The sequence below is a fragment of the Pleurodeles waltl genome, chromosome 5, assembly GCF_031143425.1.
Source record: "Pleurodeles waltl isolate 20211129_DDA chromosome 5, aPleWal1.hap1.20221129, whole genome shotgun sequence".
In the NCBI taxonomy this organism is placed as follows: Eukaryota; Metazoa; Chordata; class Amphibia; order Caudata; family Salamandridae; genus Pleurodeles; species Pleurodeles waltl.
The window spans coordinates 524783614-524801791 of record NC_090444.1 but is presented as its reverse complement, the minus strand read 5'-3'; the positions used below and the strand labels follow the sequence as shown (position 1 = coordinate 524801791).

The following is an 18178-nucleotide window of genomic DNA, read 5'->3' as shown; positions in this document are numbered from 1 at the left end:
GAGTAATCTGCAGAAGGGACAGTCATGCACATGAGGATAAACAAAGTGCATCACATTGGCAGATGTTATTTACCTGTAACTACGGATCTACAGAGTTGTTCTAATCCATATATTCATAAGCTAACTCATCTTTTAATGAGGTTCGCAGCCCACAGTTAATCATACTTGGAAAGGTAACACAGGAATCGCTGTCTGTAGCCAAACCCACGCCACAGCCAGGTCTGCATTGCAGCCAATAATAGGGAACGGTTCAGAACTTAGTGTATTTTCGAAATAATTTGGAGAATTACCATAGGAGTGGTGTGCTGCTGTCAAGCATACCTAAACTCCTTTTGTTTCGGAACATTCCCCCACCCCCACCCAAAAAGGCTCACAACCACTTCATATAGCACTAACATTACTGGGATTTTTGTCTCGCCCCTTGCAATCTTGAGTCTTGTACTACTCCTCTTCTCACTTTCTTCTCTCTGTACCTCCCTTCCCCCACCCAACCCTCCTTAACTTTTCATCCCATGGTCGATCAGAAGAGTTGAGGGGTAAAGGGTACCTTCCTGTGACATCTTAACTGTCGGCCACATTACAGCCTGAACCCTGCCTTTTACGTGTCTTACCTAGTTTGAATTCCTTTTCACTACATAAAGCCCAACAATGGTTAACTTCCGGAGTATCCCCATCCTACCGTAAGTCACTCTTGGGTCCTTTAGGTAACCAGCTGTGCCAGTTACACCCTTTCGCTCTTAGGTTGCTTACAACCAGTGCATTTTTTTTATTTTATTTTTATTTACATCTGTTGCTTATACCTACCAAAGACATGGAACCTTCTCTTTAAAGGATTGCAGTTAAGATAACATTCATGCCCATCTCGCACTCAATTTAATTCCCACAAGCAGCTACATCAACATAAGTCCATTCCCCTGCTCGCCACAGAGGACACCAAAACGGCCCCCACACTGATCCAACACACATCGAACAAGACAGGCAATATTAGGCTCGTGCATTCCAAGTCTCCTTTCTTTTTACCACAAGTAATCGTTTAAGCACAGCAACTAATTTTATGTTAACAGCACAACAGTGGTCACCACACACAACACTAAATTTCTTCCCACTTAGACCATATTCCAATTCAATATTTGAACCAAGCACTTTCTATGATGTAGCATACTTTACTACCTATCCACTAATGCACGTCAGCGTTGCGTAACGGTGTATGAAGTGGTCTATTAATGAAACTATTACACAGCATGACTATCCACCATTAGCTACCCCATCTCATTTTTATACCAAAGGAGAATAAAGGGGAAGAGGATGGGCTACCTGTGAATCTATGAAACACTAAGTTAAGCAGCTACAGTTAAGTAATTCGTTGCTCGGCAAAAGGATATTTCATTGAATCCCACAAGCACTGGCAATGCCAATCAGTCTTGCCTTTTAAAAACAATGAAGACCACCTGACTTCACGAATGCTTTTATCGCTTTTGCAGTTCCACATTTGGATGTGGGGCTGGGTGGATGTTTGCAGGTGCTGAACAGCACTGGCTCAAGAAAAAGAAATAAACGAAGAAAAAAAAAAAATAACACTGGAGGTACACACATGTAGGCATCACTCTGCTACGGTGGCCCACCATACTGATTTATATGGGAGCATGTAAATCAGCCATTTCTGTGCAGTTACTCCAAATGTTTTGACTGTTAAGGGCTTTACTGCTAATCAGTAGTAAAGTGCCTGTGCTCACCCCTTAAATGTGGCTGAATTTCATAATCGTAACTAGTTTATCCAACAAGCCTGAAAGCCCCTAGAGTAAGGTACAAAGTGTAGGAAAGGCCTATAGGTTTAATGCCACTAGATGACTTCAGCACTTAGTGCCATCCACTTTGGCTGCCATGTAAACATGGTTTCAGGTGTACTAGTGTTGCCTGACAGCACCAGTGTAAAATCTGCAGTTTGCTTTGTCAAAAAGAAACAATTTGGAAGGTTTGGCAGGTGTATTACTAAGTTTATTCCTCTCTAAATTGCCTGGGTCTAATATTTCCGGAGTCATTTTGGACAGCACGTGTGACTTTGTTCCTCCAATAAAATATTGTGTTGGTGTTGTCTGTATACATTTGGCACAGTCTTCTCCTTCACCTATGTCTGGAAGACCTTTACAGTCAGGAAAACATTTTTACCTCTACGATATTAATGTCAGATTGCTTCTTCTGCTCTCTGTAGTACTGATTTTGAGCTCCACAATGTGCGCTCCCCAGCCCCATGGGATGCATCCGTAGTGACTGTCAAAGTTGCCAGTGGCTGTGTGAAGGGTCTGCCCTACACTGTTCATGTTTCACCATTTCATTTCTTCTGGCACTTTGTGTTACAACCACTGGATCCTCCCAGCTCCATTGCCAGCTACCAATGGTTCTGGTTCAGCTCTTAGAGGGACTCATGCAGGTCTAAAAAAAAAAAATCATAAAATTGTACCTAGACCTGCAGGTCGGGTAACTTGAATAATCTATTTGACCAGTAAACATTGTTATTTTACAAGGTCGCCTTTTCCTTCATTCTCACATATGAGTGCACCTTCAAAAATGTGAGTTCGGCATTTCTACTGTACAAAAAAAAAAGGTTTGGTTTGAATAGGCTAAACGTTTGCTCCACATAAGAATCTACTAGCCCATATGTAGGGTACACGACCGTGACTTGTTTTAGTCTACTAATAGCATTGTCACCAGGGCAGAAGAATTTCCAGGTTTGAACACTCACTTTTAACAAAAATATTACTAAAGATGATGTGGTAGCGCACTCATTTACAGACAATACATTTCCAAGAAATGCCTACAAACTTTCCCACTAACGTGCAGCTTTACTGATAAAATTATGTAGTGTATTAGAGAACTGGGGTCCAGGAAATGTGTCACTTGCACATCAAGTAAAGTGTTATTTGATTTCATCCTATGAAAATATTTTTTCCATCATACTGAACAATAAAAAAAAAAAAAAAAAAAAAAAGTATTTCACAGCTACTAACATGTAATTTGAAATGCTTGTACAGTTGACTTATTTAAATGCGGTGTTAGGAAAACCTGCACAGCCTCATTTCACTTCTTACAGCAAGTCAGACTGATCACCTTACAATATCCCCAAATCCTGGAACTCTGCAGTCAGAAGCGGAATAAAAAAATAAAAATAAAAAAAAAACTGACTTTTGACCTCCTTCTCTGAACAGAGTGAACGAAACAAGAACATAATTTAAAGGGGTCTTTCACTTTAACTGAAAGAAACACCTGTTATTTGTCAACTTGCCATAAGGGCGAGTAGGTCCTAAAAATAGCTCGACCTGATAAAAACTGACTAGCCTTGGCAAGTAGATTTTTCGAGGCCAGTCATGAGTAGTCTTGCATGTAGTATATGAGGAATTTAAGAGGCCATCACTCAATTTTCCCCGCATTCCTTTCTGTCAGAGCCTGACCCTTGCTGTAGCAGCAAGCTGGATTTGTGATTGCTTAAACCCTCGAGGACAGGAAACGCTTTTGCCCCCATCATGCTGCTCCTTAATCCCAGAATTGTATTTTTCGTTTCTGACTTTAGATTCATAATCAACCTGAGGAGATCATCCATAGTCTGTGGAAGGTGTCCATGACAATTCTGATGATGTTCTTGCATTGGTGGAAAGAGTTAGTTTTTAGCAGCCAGCTGTCCAGGTATGGATGTGTTTGGATCCACTTCCCTCTTAGGTAGGCTGTCATTGTGGCCAGGCATTTTGGGACTACCTCTGGTGCCAACTTGACTCTAAAAGATAGTACCTTGAACTGGTAATGCTCTTAGCTACAGGACAAACCACAGATAGTTTCTGTAGAATGCACATTTTGAATTTTTATATTTTTATGAATGTAAAAAAAAAAAAATTAAAATAAAGAGCTCCAGTTCTAAGTGACTTGTCTGGCTTTGGGACAGGAACGAATGCAAAGTTTTCTTGGTTGGTTTTTGTTATTAGCTGTAGGAAGTTGGCTCTGTATGCACTATTTCAAAGTAAGGAATAGTACGCACAGAGTCCAAGGGTTCCCCTTAGAGGTAAGATAGTGGCAAAAAGAGATAATACTAATGCTCTATTTTCGGGTAGTGTGGTCGAGTAGTAGGCTTATCAAAGGAGTAGTGTTAAGCATTTGTTGTACCCACTGCCACACCAAAAAAAAACTCTCCTGTGCTGCAGGAGCGAGTAAGACTTGAACAGGGTCTATGAGGCCCTGGGAGACTTGTTGTAGAAGGTGCTTTGACTAATTTCTAAGAGTGTAAGGGGAAAGCTTGAATATGACCTACTAGTGAGCATTCTCTGGATGCTGCCACTTGTGTATGGGGGAATACCCCCAACCACATCACAAGAAAAAGGGTACGACAGGGATTTGCTTGACAACACAACAGCCACCCACCTCAAGTTAATTGCGTTATTGCTTACAAAACGTCATTATACCTTTGAATGTGTAGAGTTAGACATAAAACAACTTTCTTACAAAAAAAAAAAAAGTATCTGACTGGACACGGATTTATTGTTTGTACCGTGTGCACTTCAGTTATGAGTCGTGTTCACTCATCTGTAGCTACATCTCTCTCTCGTCCCCTCTACTAACACCCCCCAGCTCCCACCCAAGCCTTTGGCTGCTAATCTACAACTACCAGTGAGTCAAGTGCAGAAGGGGTACTTGACCTGGCTGCTCGGGATCCATAGGTTTGGCCCTGGGAGTGACATCAGGAGTAATAAGAGTCAACCACAGCAGTTGGACCCAGTAACCCATGTATGCGCATTTGAAATGAGTTTTCACAAGGCTCATCTGAAACAGGAAGAAATCGGGGGCACCAAACTCAAAAAACGTGCATCCCCAGGAGCTGCAACTGAGGAGCCACAGATGGCAATTTTACAAATAACGCAAACCAGGGCTTTGCTGTGAAAATATATAAGGAAACATCAATCAACACTTTCAACTCGCTGTAATATTAACTAACCAAAACCGATGCCAAGTATAGAATTGAGGCCTTTAAGCGAGAATAACCTGTCTTAGTTTCAAAAAAAGATCAAGCCTAGAGCAGAACTGGTTAAGGCCCATGTAGGAAGTTGGCTCTGTATGTGCTATTTCAAAGTAAGGAATAGCATGCACAGAGTCCAAGGGTTCCCCTTAGAGGTAAAATAGTGGTAAAAAGAGATAATACTAATGCTCTATTTTGTGGTAGTGTGGTCGAGCAGTAGGCTTATCCAAGGAGTAGTGTTAAGCATTTGTTGTACATAGACAATAAATGAGGTACACACTCCGAGACAAATCCAGCCAATAGGTTTTGTATAGAAAAATATATTTTCTTAGTTTATTTTAGGAACCACAGGTTCAAATTTAACATGTAATATCTTGTTTGAAAGGTATTGCAGGTAAGTACATTAGGAACTTTGAATCATTTCAATTGCATGTATACTTTTCAAGTTATTCACAAATAGCTATTTTAAAAGTGGACACTTAGTGCAATTTTCACAGTTCCTGGGGGAGGTAAAGTATTGTTATTTTTAGCAGGTAAGTAAGACACTTACAGGGTTCAGTTCTTGGTCCAAGGTAGCCCACCGTTGGGGGTTCAGAGCAACCCCAAAGTTACCACACCAGCAGCTCAGGGCCGGTCAGGTGCAGAGTTCAAAGTGGTGCCCAAAACGCATAGGCTTCAATGGAGAGAAGGGGGTGCCCTGGTTCCAGTCTGCCAGCAGGTAAGTACCCGCGTCTTCGGAGGGCAGACCAGGGGGGTTTTGTAGGGCACCGGGGGGGACACAAGCCCACACAGAAATTTCACCCTCAGCTGTGCGGGGGCGGCCGGGTGCAGTGTTAGAACAAGCGTCGGGTTCGCAATGGAAGTCAATGAGAGATCAAGGGATCTCTTCAGCGCTGCAGGCAGGCAAGGGGGGGGCGCTTCCTCGGGGAAACCTCCACTTGGGCAAGGGAGAGGTACTCCTGGGGGTCACTTCTGCAGTGAAAGTCCGGTCCTTCAGGTCCTGGGGGCTGCGGGTGCAGGGTCTTTTCCAGGCGTCGGGACTTAGGTTTCAGAGAGTCGCGGTCAGGGGAAGCCTCGGGATTCCCTCTGCAGGCGGCGCTGTGGGGGCTCAGGGGGGACAGGTTTTGGTACTCACAGTCGTAGAGTAGTCCGGGGGTCCTCCCTGAGGTGTTGGTTCTCCACCAGCCGATTCGGGGTCGCCGGGTGCAGTGTTGCAAGTCTCACGCTTCTTGCGGGGAGATTGCAGGGTTCTTTAAAGCTGCTCCTTTGGATAAAGTTGCAGTCTTTTTGGAGCAGGTCCGCTGTCCTCGGGAGTTTCTTGTCGTCGAAGCAGGGCAGTCCTCAGAGGATTCAGAGGTCGCTGGTCCCTTTGGAAGGCGTCGCTGGAGCAGAGTTCTTTGGAAGGCAGGAGACAGTCCGGTGAGTTTCTGGAGACAAGGCAGTTGTCGTCTTCTGGTCTTCCTCTGCAGGGGTTTTCAGCTAGGCAGTCCTTCTTCTTGTAGTTGCAGGAATCTAAATTCTTAGGTTCAGGGGAGCCCTTAAATACTAAATTTAAGGGCGTGTTTAGGTCTGGGGGGTTAGTAGCCAATGGCTACTAGCCCTGAGGGTGAGTACACCCTCTTTGTGCCTCCTCCCAAGGGGAGGGGGTCACATCCCTAATCCTATTGGGGGAATCCTCCATCTGCAAGATGGAGGATTTCTAAAAGTTAGTCACCTCAGGACACCTTAGGGGCTGTCCTGACTGGCCAGTGACTCCTCCTGGTTGCTTTCTTTGTTCCCTCCAGCCTTGCCGCCAAAAGCGGGGGCCGTGGCCGGAGGGGGCGGGCAACTCCACTAAGCTGGAGTGCCCTGCTGGGCTGTGACAAAGGGGTGAGCCTTTGAGGCTCACCGCCAGGTGTTACAGCTCCTGCCTGGGGGAGGTGTTAGCATCTCCACCCAGTGCAGGCTTTGTTACTGGCCTCAGAGTGACAAAGGCACTCTCCTCATGGGGCCAGCAACATGTCTCTAGTGTGGCAGGCTGCTGGAACCAGTCAGCCTACACAGATAGTCGGTTAAGTTTCAGGGGGCACCTCTAAGAACCCTCTGTGGTGTATTTTACAATAAAATGTACACTGGCATCAGTGTGCATTTATTGTGCTGAGAAGTTTGATACCAAACTTCCCAGTTTTCAGTGTAGCCATTGTGGTGCTGTGGAGTTCGTGTAAAACAGACTCCCAGACCATATACTCTTATGGCTACCCTGCACTTACAATGTCTAAGGTTTTGCTTAGACACTGTAGGGGCACAGTGCTCATGCACTGGTACCCTCACCTATGGTATAGTGCACCCTGCCTTAGGGCTGTAAGGCCTGCTAGAGGGGTGTCTTACCTATACTGCATAGGCAGTGAGAGGCTGGCATGGCACCCTGAGGGGAGTGCCATGTCGACTTACTCATTTTGTTCTCACTAGCACACACAAGCTGGTAAGCAGTGTGTCTGTGCTGAGTGAGGGGTCTCTAGGGTGGCATAATACATGCTGCAGCCCTTAGAGACCTTCCCTGGCATCAGGGCCGTTGGTACCAGAGGTACCAGTTACAAGGGACTTATCTGGATGCCAGGGTGTTCCAATTGTGGAATCAAAAGTACAGGTTAGGGAAAGAACACTGGTGCTGGGGCCTGGTTAGCAGGCCTCAGCACACTTTCAATTCAAAACATAGCATCAGCAAAGGCAAAAAGTCAGGGGGTAACCATGCCAAGGAGGCATTTCCTTACAGCCCTCATCAACAGTCCACAGTAGCAGTGCAGTTGATCTTAGGAAATAAATATTACTGTTTAATATAGTCACTTCGTGGGAAAATAAATGGACTGGACTCAATAGCTGCTATTATCCATACAGGTTAAATATTTTGCCATATTCCTTTTAATCATACCTGGTGCTTTTCATATTACACTTCATCAGAACTGAAGACCATCAAAGACATTCAAATGCAATGCAACGAGGAGTCCTTTTCAATAGAGTTGAGCACGCAGTCTCATTTATACTCTTGCCCATGTGCTCCAACAGGTCACGGAGTTCAGACAGTATGTTATTTCAGTACCCCGATGGAAGGCACTACACCGCATTATGCATCGGTAATGGCTTAAATGGATCATTATGCACTATAATTGCCATAACACCAAACACACAATAAATGGCAAAAACAAAAACAAAAACATTAATCAACATCCACGGGAAAAGGAAGATTTTACTAACATGTGCTTTATACCTGGTAATAATATCGAAGAACCCAGCAGAGCCCTTCAACATAAGACTGTACAACTTTGCGACGGAATTTCTCATCAGTAGCATCAACATCAAATTTGTTCTTATAATAACGTTGTTTCCAACCTTCTTCCCACAACCTACAGAAAAAGTATTGTTCAGTTTTCAACTCTACTAATAAGGATGGGAAACAGCAAGCGTAGGATATGGTGCAGGTTAAAAAACAATTTCCCCCAAAGATTTAAATAGAATTGAAGACACCCACCAAAGTACCAATACAAAGCCTTTTAAAACATTGTAAAACACAACCGTAAAACACGAGTGAATTGTAATGCACACAGCTCTGGTGTGCTGTATTAGTAGGCAACATAAGAATAGAGGACATTACCAAAAATTAAAAAGGTAAGGAAACTATGTGGCAATGTATCTCTACGTTAAGATTCCTTGTATGCATACATGTTGCAACAGGGGTGAAACTCCTAATTGGACATTCCCTAAACTAAATCTTAAATGAAAGCACATTAGTAACTAACGGAGGCAGTGCCAGTTATAATCCACTTAAGTGCGTCCTTTAGAACAAGGTGTTCTAAGTGAATATATTTACAAGCTCATGTAAACATGCATTGCACGGAGAAAACAAAAACAAAAAAACACCTTGCGTTTTGAGAGAACGTTGCCTATATAGTGCACATTTCTGCTCGCTCTGGTCAATAGGGAAACACTAGTTTTTGGTGCCAACACACGATAGTGCATACTGTGGTCACCAAACCATATAAATAACATATTAAACCATTAATTTTGCTGTTCGAAATCTCTACACAACAAAAGGTGTTTCTAGCATGAATGTACAGCCGCCTGTCTAATATGGCCGCTTAGGGCAAAAGGGAGTACTGGCGTTACAGTAAACAAGCATTTTTTCACCAAGTGCAGACAGGACCACAACTTAAAAGCATGCACGTTATATTTCTCTTCACTCAACGTGTTTTCATTATGTCACTCACCTATTCAACACAGGCCACAACCATAATGGCTAATTCACATGCAGCACATACACAGTTAACACAATGTCTTGGCAATCTAGGTCAGAGTCTCAAAGGAAAAAAAGTCTCTTTGGGGGGTGAATTCCACCATGCATACTAATTTAGATACTTCGATTTAACAGCTCAAGCTTATTCATCTCACTAGGTTTTAGTGGATATTCTAACCTTGCACATTAATTACTGGTGGATAAAGAGATCACAGCAAAGCGTTCGAAGGACCTGCTTATTCAAAGAAAACTGCATTAATTAAAACTCGTCCATTTGAACAATTTGCTACCAAAGTGCTACTAAAAAGACGTCACCTGATGTTATCCTCTGGCTCAGGGTCGCTGTCACTGTCTTCAGGTTTTCTTTTAACCCCCGATGGGGATGGGGAGCCATCAGAGTTGAAACTTGTATTAGGGGATCCTGAAGGGGTCTATGGTGGAAATGGTACAATATCAGCTAATTCAACACTTCCAATGCAGATTTTAGGTGGTGCATCACTGAAAAAGGTTAACCAATTTCCCACTTCTCTACCATTGTATCTGGTATCCATTGCACCCATTCAGCTAAGGATGGAAAAGTTCAAGATAAGGGTGTGGGGTGTTCAGGACTAAATCTGCACACCAGTCTAAAGGACAGTACAACAACTGCAGAAATCTACAAGGATATTTACATAGACTTTCCAGGAGCAATATGAACAAACCACTGCTCAGAAAGACCGATAGCAATACAATATAGCCTTTCCAAGGTCAAGCTCAAATTGTACATGCCAGTAATATGTTTACATCCACCCAGGTGCCATGGAATATTTCAAACCCACTCATTAGTAAAACCTTGGGGACTTCATCAGGACCTGGACTAAAGTGGATATTCCTTTGCCTGAGGTCAGTAGTACTGCTTACTAGAGACAAACACTTGGAAACTAGTCTAGGGTCTGAAGAAGACCTTAGGATTAACCAATGAGGCGTTAAAAATCCACGTGACAGGTAGGCAGACTAAGTAATGTTATTAGACTTGATAACATTAGGCACAAGGAGAAATTCATTTTAACGAATTTGCACGCTTGTGTCTGCAGCCTCAGTCTACAACAGCAGGGGAACAACTTCTGTATTACTGGCCGTCTTTCCATGCATAAAAATTGAGTGCGAATAAAAATCTTTATAAGATTAGTAAACTATCTTAAATGCTCGTTGTAAATACAGAAAAGAAAACACAAAAGAATGCACTTTCACAAGGGTGATATATATATATATATATATATATATATATGTTAATTTAAATTCGAATACAAGTGCCTTTTTCTTACAATAGCTACAGCTAAATACTCGTTAACTGGCTAAGGTTTGAAGTAACTGCTTTGGATATTGCTGGTCACAAAAATTACTATTTGTGCACTTACCAAGGTCACTTTACCAAGTGCTGAGGACATTTAATAGGTGGCAAGACTATTTCTATGCCTTTGTGGACCAAAGAAAAGGTAGGTACTAACATTTTAGTGGGCGATATTAAAAACATACAATAAATATGGTAATTCCATTCCAAACTATGTTGTTATACTCAAACAACTGAATCCAAAGAATAAAATGCACTAACCGTATTCTGCATCCGCATCTGAAAAGCGGTCTGTCTTGGATTATTTATTGCTTGAGTACCATGATTATTCCTCATACCTAGAGCCTGAGGAGCAAACTGGCCAGATGGCATGAAAGAAGGCCTTTCTTGTTCCCTCTAAAAATAAAGAAAAACCAGAATATGCAATGGGCAATACACAGTTCAAGTGGCAAGGCAAGAGTTTAATTTAACATACTGAATCAGAAAACAAAATTCTGCACTGGCCTCATATCCAACTGGAGATTCAATTGGATAACTGATAAACCCCCCCAACTTCACGATTCCAGCTATGACAATGTATTCATCGAAAGGAAAATGTTTTTTACCCAGTAGAGATCTGTTTGTGGCATTTAGTGCTGTAGATTCGCATGCTCTGTATACTTCAGCCATCTAGAATTGGGTCCGGATATGTACGAGTGTTTTTTCTTTTGAAGAAGTCTTTCGAGTCACAAGGTTCAATGAGGACTCCTTTTCTAGTAAAAAAACTCAACGGTTCGAAGGTTTTCTGCAGTGAGGTGAGTAGGGATGCAGTGATTTGCAAAGCTATGTAGAGATGTCCATGCAAAGAGTAAGTGTAAAAAAGTTTTAAAGAATACTACAACCACCACAGGTGTCTTAGAAGGGTGGGCTCATGTGAATCTACAGCACTGCACGCCACAAACAGATGTCTGTAGATACACCATGTTGTGCATATACTGTGAAGCAGTCCTCCCTAAGGAGTGGCTAGCCTGTGGGTGTTGCAGTTGCTTGAAAAGAGCATACATAGTACTGCTCGGCCAAACCTGGCCTGCTGTCTATCAGATACATATAGGCAGTAGTGTTTTGAGAAGGTATGCAATGTACACTAAGTAACTCCTTTGCATCTTTTAGCTACTGGAAAGTTCCCTAAGAAAGCCATGGATGCTGCTTTATTGAGTGAAGTGAGCTTTTGGAGGGATTAACGTTCTTTGCTTTGGCAAAGCAGGTTTGTATACAAGTGACTATCGATCTGGCAAATCCCCAATTTGGTTATGGCCTTCTCTGTGTGGTTTTTAAAAAAAGCAGCAAACAATGAGTCTTTCTAAATTAGTTTGTTCTATCCTTATATTATATACAAGTGCTCCTATGGCACCTAGTGTATGAAGTGCCCTTTCTTCAAATGACTGGTTGTGGTAAGTGCGGCGATGGGAGGGACTCGAAGAGTTGACGGATAGAAGTGCTGATTGACTGAGGACTGACTGAGTTGGAACTGTGAAACGACCTTTGGTAGAAAGCTTGGGTTGGTATGAAGGACAAGAAAACAAGTTACTTACCTGTAACTACAGTTATCCAGGATTGGCATCTCAAATTCACATGCTCGAATCCCCGAAGTGGGAGTCCCACAGTATACTATAAGAGCAGTAAGTAAAAATTTCCATAGATTATAATGCTAGCAAATTCACACAGCCTATCCATGTTCTTTTGTAAAAAGAACCAAACTCGACTCATGACCCATCAGGCTCCAGCACCCTCTAGAATATTCCCCAAAGAGGCTCATTCACTCAGATTTTATAGCACTAGAGTGAAGAGTATGTTATGGAAAGGAGATGTGAGCCTCAAATTGGGAAGAGGATGGGTTGCATGTGACTTTATGAACGATACCAATACTGGATAACTTTAGTTACAGGTAAGTAACTTGTTTTCTTATCCAGTATTGGATCTTTCATAAATCACATGCTTGAATCTGAATAGCCAGCAGTACTCATAATAACCTATGCCCGCAGTGGATGGTGGGTGCGAGCATTGTAATCCTTTTAAATATAGAACATGTATGTATGTATATATATATATATATACACATACATATATACACACACAGCAAAAACATGTCAAACAATAAATACATTGGAATTGTATATAGAATTAGGTATACTCAAGGAAAAATCTCCTCAATGAAAGAGGACGTAGGACCGCCTGCCCAACCAGAGAATCCACTCTTTGCATTGATTCCAGACAGTAATGCTGCGCGAAAGAGTGCGTAGACTTCCACGTTGCATCCTGACATATCTTGTCCAAGGCGATCCTTTGCAATAGAGCAGCCAAAGTGGAAATTAGAATGTGCTTTTGGGCGCTTGGTTAATGGTTTTTCCACTTTTGCGTGGCAAAACTCTTGGTGGATGCAATCCAATGAGCTATCGTAGCCTTAGTGACCCCTGTACCCTGACAGCCTTGGGCATATGAGACTAAGAGCTGGTCTGTCTTCCGAAGCCGTTTAGTACTCTGAAGGTAGAACTTCAAGCATCTTTTGATATCTAGTGTGTGGAGAGTCCTCTCAGCCACTGTTGGATTCGGGAAGAATTCTCAATATCACTGGTTCATTCAAATGAAAAGATGAAGGCACCTTAGGGATGTATCTCTGGTTTGTTCGAAGAAGGACAAAGTCGTCTGAAAACATAAGATAAGGCTCTTTAATGGTAAAAGCCTGTATAGCACGGACTCTTCCTGTGGACGTAAAACCCAGCAGAGTTGCTACCTTCCATGTCAAGTATTTCAGCTCTACTCTGAATAGATTCAAACGGGGCTTTCATTAATTGTGAAAGAACTACGTTTAAATGCCATAGGGGTAGGGGTGGAGGTGTTCGCACCAGAGGTAAAGTGCAAAACGGACTGTTTAGTCTGGATGAATCAAGGGAGGGCGTATCAAAGCGTCTGTAAGATGATATAGCAGCCAAATGGACTTTGTCAAAAGCTGGGCTTGGTCATGCATGTGTTAGAGTGAGAAGGTAGGATAATTTGCTCTGGCAAGACTTAGCGGATGCAAATTGCTTTGATGGCACCAGATACAAAACCTCTAACATTTGAGCCCGTAAGACCTGTTTGTACGGTCAGCCCGTGCCCTAGACAAAATTACTTTGCATTCTGTGTCGATGCTCATGCCCTGAAACTCATAGAATTCAGGAGCCATGCTTGCAATTGGAGAGATGCAGGATCTGGACAGCATAATTGACCTGGACTCTGTTAAAAGGTTGTGTTCGCTGGGAAAATGTAAGGGAATGGCCACTGATAGGAGTTCCATGTACCAATACTGTCTGGGCCACTTGGGTGCTATGAGTATTAGCTTGCAACCCTCTGATTTCATCTTCTTCAGAAGCCTGGGAATCAATGGAAAGGGGGAAAAGTGTATGCAAAGATTCCAGGACCATCGCATCAAAAGGGCATTCCCCCACGAACCTGGGAGTGGGTACGGACTGGCGTAAAACTGGCATTTGGTGTTTTGATTGTTGGCAAACCGATCCAGGGTTGGACGTCCCCAGCACAGAAAGATGCTGTCTAGCTCCCTCGGATAGAGTTCCAATTCGTGGCAGTTGTCGTCCGTCCTGCTGAGAGTCCGCTAGGGCGTTGCAGACACCTGGCAGGTGTTCCACTCAGACAAATCTTGTGAAGTGTGAGCTATTCCCACAATGATTGAGCTTCTCTTGAGAGGGAAAAATCTTGTTCCTCCGTGTTTGTTGATGTAGAACATGCATGTAGTGTTGTCCGTGCGGACCAACACAGAGGATCCTGCAATCTGCAGAAGGAACGCTTTGAGTAAGAAAAATTGCTTTCAATTCTAGCAGATTTATATGAAGTTTTTTTCTGCACAATCGACCATTTCCCTTGAATGCACATTGTAGGAAGTTGGCTCTGTATGTACTATTTCAAAGTAAGAAATAGCATGCACAGAGTCCAAGGGTTCCCCTTAGAGGTAAGATAGTGGTAAAGAGATAATTCTAATGCTCTATTTTGTGGTAGTGTGGTCGGGCAGTAGGCTTATCAGAGGGTAGTGTTAAGCATTTGTTGTACACACACAGACATGCCCCTACAGTGTCTAAGTGTCAAAACCTTAGACATTGTAAGTGCAGGGTAGCCATAAGAGTATATGGCCTGGGAGTCTGTCATGCACAAACGCCCCAGCACCATAATGGCTACACTGAAAACTGGGAAGTTTGGTATCAAACTTCACAGCACAATAAATGCACAATGATGCCAGTGTACATTTTATTGTAACATACACCCCAGAGGTGCCCCCTGAAACCTTAACCGACTATACGTGTAGGCTGACTAGTTTTAGCAGCCTGCCACACACCAGACATGTTGCTGGCCACATGGTGAGAGTGCCTTTGTCACTCTGTGGCTAGTAACAAAGCCTGTACTGGGTGGAGATGCTTATCACCTCCCCCTTGCAGGCCTAACACCTGGCGGTGAGCCTCAAAGGCTTACCCCCTTTGTTACAGCACCCCAGGGCATTCCAGCTAGTGGAGTTGCCCGCCCCCTCCGGCCACAGTCCCACTTTTGGCGGCAAGGCCGGAGGAGATAATGAGAAAAACAAGGAGGAGTCACTGACCAGTCAGGACAGCCCCTAAGGTGTCCTGAGCTGAAGTGACTGACTTTTAGAAATCCTCCATCTTGCAGATGGAGGATTCCCCCAATAAGGATAGGAATGTGCCACCCTCAGGACTAGTAGCCATTGGCAACTGACCCCCCCAGACCTAAACACACCCCTAAATTCAGTATTTAGGGGCTCCCCAGAACCTAGGAACTCAGATTCCTGCAACCTAAGAAGAGGACCGCTAAGCTGAAAAACCCTGCAGAGAAGATGGACACCAACTGCTTTGGCCCCAGCTCTACCGGCCTGTCTCCCTCCCTTCTAAAGACACTGCTCCAGCGACGCTTTCCCCAGGATCAGCGACCTCTGAATCCTCAGAGGACTGCCCTGCTCTAGAAGGACCAAGAAACTCCCGAGGACAGCGGCCCTGTTCATCCAAGACTACAACTTTGTTTCCAAAGAAGCAACTTCAAGACAACTGTGTTTCCCGCCGGAAGAGTGAGACTTGCTACTCTGCACCCGACGCCCCCGGCTCGACTTGGACTCCCCGGCGACTACGAGACTGAGTAGCCAGAGTTTTCCCCCCCCCCCTGAGCCCCCACAGCGACGCCGGCAGAGGAAATCCCGAGGCTCCCCTGACCACGACTGCCTGACTCCCAGATCCCGACTCTGCACCCCAGGACCTGAAAGATCGGAACTCCAGTGCAGGAGTGACCCCCAGGAAGCCCTCTCCCTTGCCTAGGTGGTGGCTATCCCGAGGAGCCCACCCTTGCCTGCATCGCTGAAGAGACCCCTTGGTCTCCCATTGATTTCAATTACAAACCAGATGCGTGTTTGCACACTGCACCTGGCCGCACCCGTGCTGCTGAGGGTGTACTTTGTGCTGACTTGTGCCCCCCCCCCCCCCCCGTGCCCTACAAAACACCCCTGGTCTGCCCTCTGAAGACGCGGGTACTTACCTGCTGGCAGACTGGAACCGGGGCACCCCCTTCTCCATTGAAGCCTATGTGTTTTGGGCACCACTTTGACCTCTGCACCTGACCGGCCCTGAGCTGCTGGTGTGGTAACTTTGGGGTTGCTCTGAACCCCCAACGGTGGGCTACTTTGGACCCAAACTTGAACCCCGTAGGTGGTTTACTTACCTACAAAAACTAACCAATACTTACCTCGCCCAGGAACTGTTGAAAATTGCACTGTGTCTAATTTTAAAATAGCTATATGTGATTTAATTGAAAAGTATATATGCTATTGTGATTATTCAAAGTTCCTAAAGTACTTACCTGCAATACCTTTCATTTGAAGTATTACTTGTAAAATTTGAACCTGTGGTTCTTAAAATAAACTAAGAAATGAAAATGTCACTTACCCAGTGTACATCTGTTCGTGGCATCAGTCGCAGTAGATTCGCATGTTCTGCAATAGCTCGCCATCTGGTGTTGGGCCGGAGTGTTACAAGTTGTTTTTCTTCGAAGAAGTCTTTCGAGTCACGGGACCGAGTGACTCCTCCTTTTGTCTCCATTGCGCATGGGCGTCGACTCCATCTTCGATTGTTTTTCCCCCGCAGAGGGTGAGGTAGGAGTTGAATTGTAGTAATAGTGCCCATGCAATGGAGTGACTAAGTATGCACCTATTTAAGGTTGAGATGATACATATATAAATAATTGAAAGGTAACTTCCAAACTGCTACAGGCTCCCGGGGAGGCGGGTGGGCACATGCGAATCTACTGCGACTGATGCCACGAACAGATGTACACTGGGTAAGTGACATTTTCAGTTCGATGGCATCTGTCGCTGTAGATACGCATGTTCTGCATAGACTAGTAAGCAGTTATTTCCCCAAAAGCGGTGGATCAGCCTGTAGGAGTGGAAGTAGTCTGAAATAATGTCCTTAATACGGCTTGACCTACTGTGGCTTGTTGAGCGGATAACACGTCTACACAGTAGTGCTTGGTGAATGTGTGAGGCGTAGACCATGTGGCTGCCTTACATATTTCTTGCATTGGGATGTTTCCTAGAAAGGCCATGGTAGCACCTTTCTTTCTGGTTGAGTGTGCCCTTGGTGTAATGGGCAGCTGTCGTTTAGCTTTAAGGTAGCAGATTTGGATGCATTTAACTATCCATCTGGCTATACCTTGTTTTGAAATTGGGTTTCCTGCATGAGGTTTTTGAAATGCAATAAAGAGTTGTTTAGTCTTTCTGATGTTTTTTGTTCTGTCAATGTAATACATTAATGCTCTTTTGACATCTAATGTATGTAGTGCCCTTTCAGCTACGGTATCTGGCTGTGGAAAGAACACTGGAAGTTCCACTGTTTGATTTAGATGGAACGGTGAAATAACCTTTGGCAAAAATTTAGGATTGGTCCTTAGGACGACTTTATTTTTGTGTAGTTGTATAAAAGGTTCCTGTATAGTAAACGCCTGAATCTCGCTTACTCTTCTCAGGGAAGTAATGGCGATGAGAAATGCCACCTTCCAGGTTAGGAACTGTATGTCGCAGGAGTGCATGGGTTCAAAAGGTGGACCCATAAGTCTAGTTAGGACAACATTTAGGTTCCATGAAGGAACAGGTAGTGTTCTTGGTGGTATAATTCTCCTAAGGCCCTCCATGAATGCTTTAATGACTGGTATTTTATATAGGGAAGTTGAATAGGTAGTCTGCAGGTATGCAGATATTGCTGCAAGGTGAATCTTAATGGAAGAGAAAGCTAGGTTAGATTTTTGTAAGTGAAGCAAGTAACCCACTACATGTTCTGGAGTTGTGTGTAATGGTTGTATTTGATTAATATGGCAGTAGCAAACAAACCTCTTCCATTTACTTGCATAGCAGTGCCTGGTGGATGGCCTTCTTGCTTGTTTTATGACTTCCATACATTCTTGGGTAAGTTGTAAGTGCCCGAATTCTAGGATTTCAGGAGCCAGATTGCTAGATTCAGCGATGCTGGATCTGGGTGTCTGATCTTTTGGTTGTGCTGTGTCAACA

At 43.8% G+C, this 18178-nt stretch overlaps 1 protein-coding gene across 1 annotated transcript in view; it reads right to left on the bottom strand.

The window, feature by feature from the left end:
• The window catches only part of XRN2 (5'-3' exoribonuclease 2), a 705538-nt gene that overhangs the window by 493767 nt on the left and 193593 nt on the right, over nucleotides 1–18178 (bottom strand). The window contains exons 15-18 of the mRNA XM_069234351.1: nucleotides 10855–10989; nucleotides 9579–9694; nucleotides 8241–8376; nucleotides 7508–7518 (exon numbers count right to left, since the gene is read on the bottom strand). Of these exons, the coding sequence (XP_069090452.1) occupies nucleotides 7508–7518; nucleotides 8241–8376; nucleotides 9579–9694; nucleotides 10855–10989 (398 nt within the window). The remainder of the gene's footprint in view (nucleotides 1–7507; nucleotides 7519–8240; nucleotides 8377–9578; nucleotides 9695–10854; nucleotides 10990–18178) is intronic.